Source organism: Apaloderma vittatum, unplaced genomic scaffold, assembly GCF_000703405.1.
Source record: "Apaloderma vittatum isolate BGI_N311 unplaced genomic scaffold, ASM70340v1 scaffold43225, whole genome shotgun sequence".
Classification (NCBI taxonomy): domain Eukaryota; kingdom Metazoa; phylum Chordata; class Aves; order Trogoniformes; family Trogonidae; genus Apaloderma; species Apaloderma vittatum.
The window spans coordinates 1-3,683 of NW_009716165.1; the positions used below are offsets into that span (position 1 = coordinate 1).

General features: G+C 54.0%; 1 protein-coding gene across 1 annotated transcript; it reads left to right on the forward strand.

Moving 5' to 3' along the window:
- Positions 1 to 985: 985 nt before the first annotated feature.
- Positions 986 to 3,679, forward strand: EI24 (etoposide induced 2.4; the record flags this gene model as incomplete). Its single annotated transcript, XM_009869420.1, has 9 exons — positions 986 to 1,133; positions 1,356 to 1,501; positions 2,038 to 2,098; positions 2,628 to 2,694; positions 2,795 to 2,919; positions 3,012 to 3,131; positions 3,239 to 3,350; positions 3,457 to 3,568; positions 3,661 to 3,679. Coding segments are annotated over exons 1-9 (804 nt in total), but the record flags the coding sequence as incomplete, so codon positions are not given.
- Positions 3,680 to 3,683: the final 4 nt, after the last annotated feature.

The following is a 3,683-nucleotide window of genomic DNA, read 5'->3' on the forward strand; positions in this document are numbered from 1 at the left end:
TGGGGGCAACCCTGAGGTAGTTTTAGGTCTGGGGGGGTGACCCTGAGGTGATTTTAGGTCTATGGATACAGCCCTGAGGTAATTGTGGGGCCTGGCGCCACCGCGGGGTAACTGAGAGCCTTGGAGGGAGCTTCCCTGAGGTAACTGTGGGCTTTGGGGGGTCTGTAGGGGCGACCCTGAGGTAATTTTAACTCTGGAGGGGTCGGTGGGGGCAGTTCTGAGGTAATTTTAGGTCTTTGGATGCAGCCCTGAGGTAATTTTGGGGCCTGGCACCACCTCGGGCTACCTAATGCCTCGGGGGAAGCCTCTCTGAGGTAACTGTGAGCCTTGTGGGGTCTGTGGGGGCCACCTTGAGGTAATTTTAGTTCCGGAGGGGTCCATGAGTGTAGTCCTGATGTAGTTTTAGGTCTGTAGATGCAGCCCTGAGGTAATTTTAGGGCCCAGTGCCACTGTGGGGTAACTGAAAGCCTCCAGGGGAGCCTCCCTGAGGTAACTGTGGGCTTTGGAAGGTCTGTAGGGGGGACCCTGAGGTAATTTTAAGTCTGGAGGGGTCTGTGGGGGTGGTTTTGAGGTAGTTTTGGGCCAAGGGGACACTGTGGGGCAACCGTCAGGTAAGTGCCTCCCGCCCAGTTCCCAGGGAGACTGTGGGAACAGCCCTGAAGTAAAACACTCACCCCCTCCTGCATAACCCAGCAACCACGGGGGCAGCTCTTAAGTAAGTTTGCCCCCCAGTGTTCACTGTGGGGGTCACCCCCGTTAACCGCGGGGGGAGATGATGCCCCTTGCCCTGGCGTTACTGTGAGTCAGGCCTAGGCTCCCCGTCCTGGGCGCCTCTGGGGCGCTGTGAGGATCTCCCAACCCTGGGATGCCCCCCAGGAACACCCCTGAGTTAAAATAAACCAGGCAAGGCTGAAATGTTGGATTTAGCACGGGTGTTTCCCCGCGATTAACGCCTGCCACCGTCCTCTGTTTCGTCTCTCCCCAGGCTCCATCCAATTCCCATCTCTCCAGGATGAGAGAGGTTTGGGTTCGGCTTTTCCCCTCTCCCTGTAGTTGATAGTTTGGGAACCGGAGGTGATGCTGGAGTCGAGATGGCAGACAGCGTGAAAACCTTCCTTCAGGACCTCGTCAGGGTAAGCCTCTGTCGCGGGGGCCGGTCTCGTCGGTTTCCTCCCTCCTCAGAAATGAAAGGAAAGAAGTTGAAGGAGAAGGGACTCTGGTTGGGTTTCAGTTGGATTTCGTAACGGGAACTTCCCACTGACTGCTCACACCGGTGTCCTCGCAGTGTTTATTTGAAGTTCCTTTCGGTAACGAGGTTTTCGGTGGCCTGGGTTGGTCCCTCCTTGTGTCCGCAGGGAATTAAGGACTCCATCTGGGGCATCTGCACCATCTCCAAGCTGGATGCCCGGATTCAGCAGAAGAGGGAAGAGCAGCGGCGGAGGAGAGCAAACAGCGCTCTGGCCCAGCGGAGGTTTCACATGGAGGAGAAGAAGCAAGAGAAGTGAGTACTGGGGGCCCGACAGTTTGGTTTTTCTCCTAAATATCTGGCCAAAAAGGGGAGTTGAGGTGAGTGCGGTTTAAGAAATAAAACCATTATTGCCCGTGTTTGTGACGATCTCTCTAAAAGAACTCATTGGAGACGTGTCGCAACATCCTGGTGTTGACTCCTAAACTGCACAAGGATGTTTCTCCACCGCCCTAATTAGAGTCAGGCGGCACTTCACTCACTAATTCATAAATGCATCCTGAAAAGTGTATTATTCCAACCTTATCTCAAGGTGATAAAAAATGTCAGCTGTGTCCCACCATCCTGATCCTCCCCGAGCTTCCCTTGAGGAATAATATGTATTTTGAGGGGATGAAACACTCGTGGTTTGCTGGTTTTCCTTGGTTACAAAGTCCTTCTGGTAGCAGAAGGTGACTGGAGAAGCGTTCTGGAGGTGTCCGAAACGTGAGACAGAAGCAGCTGTCACTTGCTGGGGGACGTTTTTCCGGGAATTGGGATGTTAACTCCCCTCTCACCCGTTTGCTCCGCAGCGAACCCCGGATCGTGAGCCGGATCTTTCAGTGCTGTGCCTGGAACGGAGGCGTTTTCTGGGTAAGTGGCCATTTTTGCTAATTTCTGGTTAAAAAAAAAAAGTGAAAACCAGCCCTTATAGCTGCTTGATGGGGAGACATCAGCTTGGCTGTGGGAATCACGGGGAACCACCAAGTTCCCGGTCCCAGACTCGCTTGGGAAACCCGCGCATCAAACCCAAGGCGCTTTTCAAGACCGCTTTTCACCCGAATACTCGACTCTGGCCCCGCTGGGATCTGGGATATCACTTTTATCGAATAGATTTTCCTTACCTTAGAGACATTTCTTTGGCTCTGGCCTTTCTGCGGCCATTTCTTTAAGCCAACCCTTAACCGTGCGGGCTAATTAATTCTCTTTTCCCATTACGACAGGGAGAGGGCTCATTTGTACATTTTGGCTGTATTTCACCAGAGATCCTTGGTCCTCTCTTGTCTTTATAATGGTGTGCGTGGAGAGCTCTGCCTTCAGACCAGTAGCGGACGAGTAGTAGATCACAGGAGTGTGAGAAACGACCACGCACCGACCGTCTCTCGTTTCTTTCTCCCCGCAGCTCAGCCTCTTCTTGTTTTACCGCGTATTTATACCCGTCCTCCAGTCGGTGACGGCACAGATCATCGGTAAGCGTCCCCGGGCCGGGCACGGTGGGTCCCTGGAGCCTCCCCCGCTCCATGATGGGGTGGAACCACGGAGGTTCTTGCGTCTTTTCCTCTCCCCAAGGTGACCCCTCCTTGCACGGCGACGTCTGGTCCTGGCTGGAGTTCATCCTCACCTCCATCTTCAGCGCCCTCTGGGTCCTCCCCCTCTTCGTCCTCAGCAAGGTCGTCAACGCCATCTGGTTCCAGGTGGGCACTGGGAAAAGGGGGGGGCAGGAATTTTCACCTCAGATCCACTTGAATCAGCAGATTTTTGTTTTTTCCCCCCCTCCCTCGGGCAGGACATCGCGGATCTGGCGTTCGAGGTCTCCGGCAGGAAGCCTCACCCCTTCCCCAGCGTCAGCAAAATCATCGCCGACATGTTGTTCAACCTCTTGCTGCAGGCGCTCTTCCTCATCCAGGTGAGAGAGCGGAGAGGCCACGCGCTCCCCAAAATTTCCAGGCCCAAATCCCAATCTCCCCTCCCTGTTTTTTTGTTTGTTTTGTTTTTTATTATTTAAATCTTCAGGGCATGATCGTGAGCCTCTTCCCCATCGACGTCATCGGCCAGCTCATCGGCCTCCTCCACATGTCGCTGCTCTACTCACTCTACTGCTTCGAGTACCGCTGGTTCAACAAAGGTGAGGGCTGCTCTCCCAAAAGGTGCATTTTTTTTTATCCCCTCCCGGATTTAGGGTCTCTCCCAACTTGTTTCAGCTTCATCCCGGTGGGAATTTTCTCCCCCAGGAATCGAGATGCACCAACGGTTGTCCAACATTGAGAGGAACTGGCCCTACTACTTTGGCTTCGGCTTGCCGCTGGCTTTCCTCACCGCCATGCAATCCTCTTACATCATCAGGCGAGTCGCCGGCACCTCCTGCTCCTCCTCGCCCGGAAACCCGGCTGATTTTGGGGTTATTTTCCTCATTGTTATTTATTTTCCCCTTCCAGCGGTTGCCTCTTTTCCATCCTTT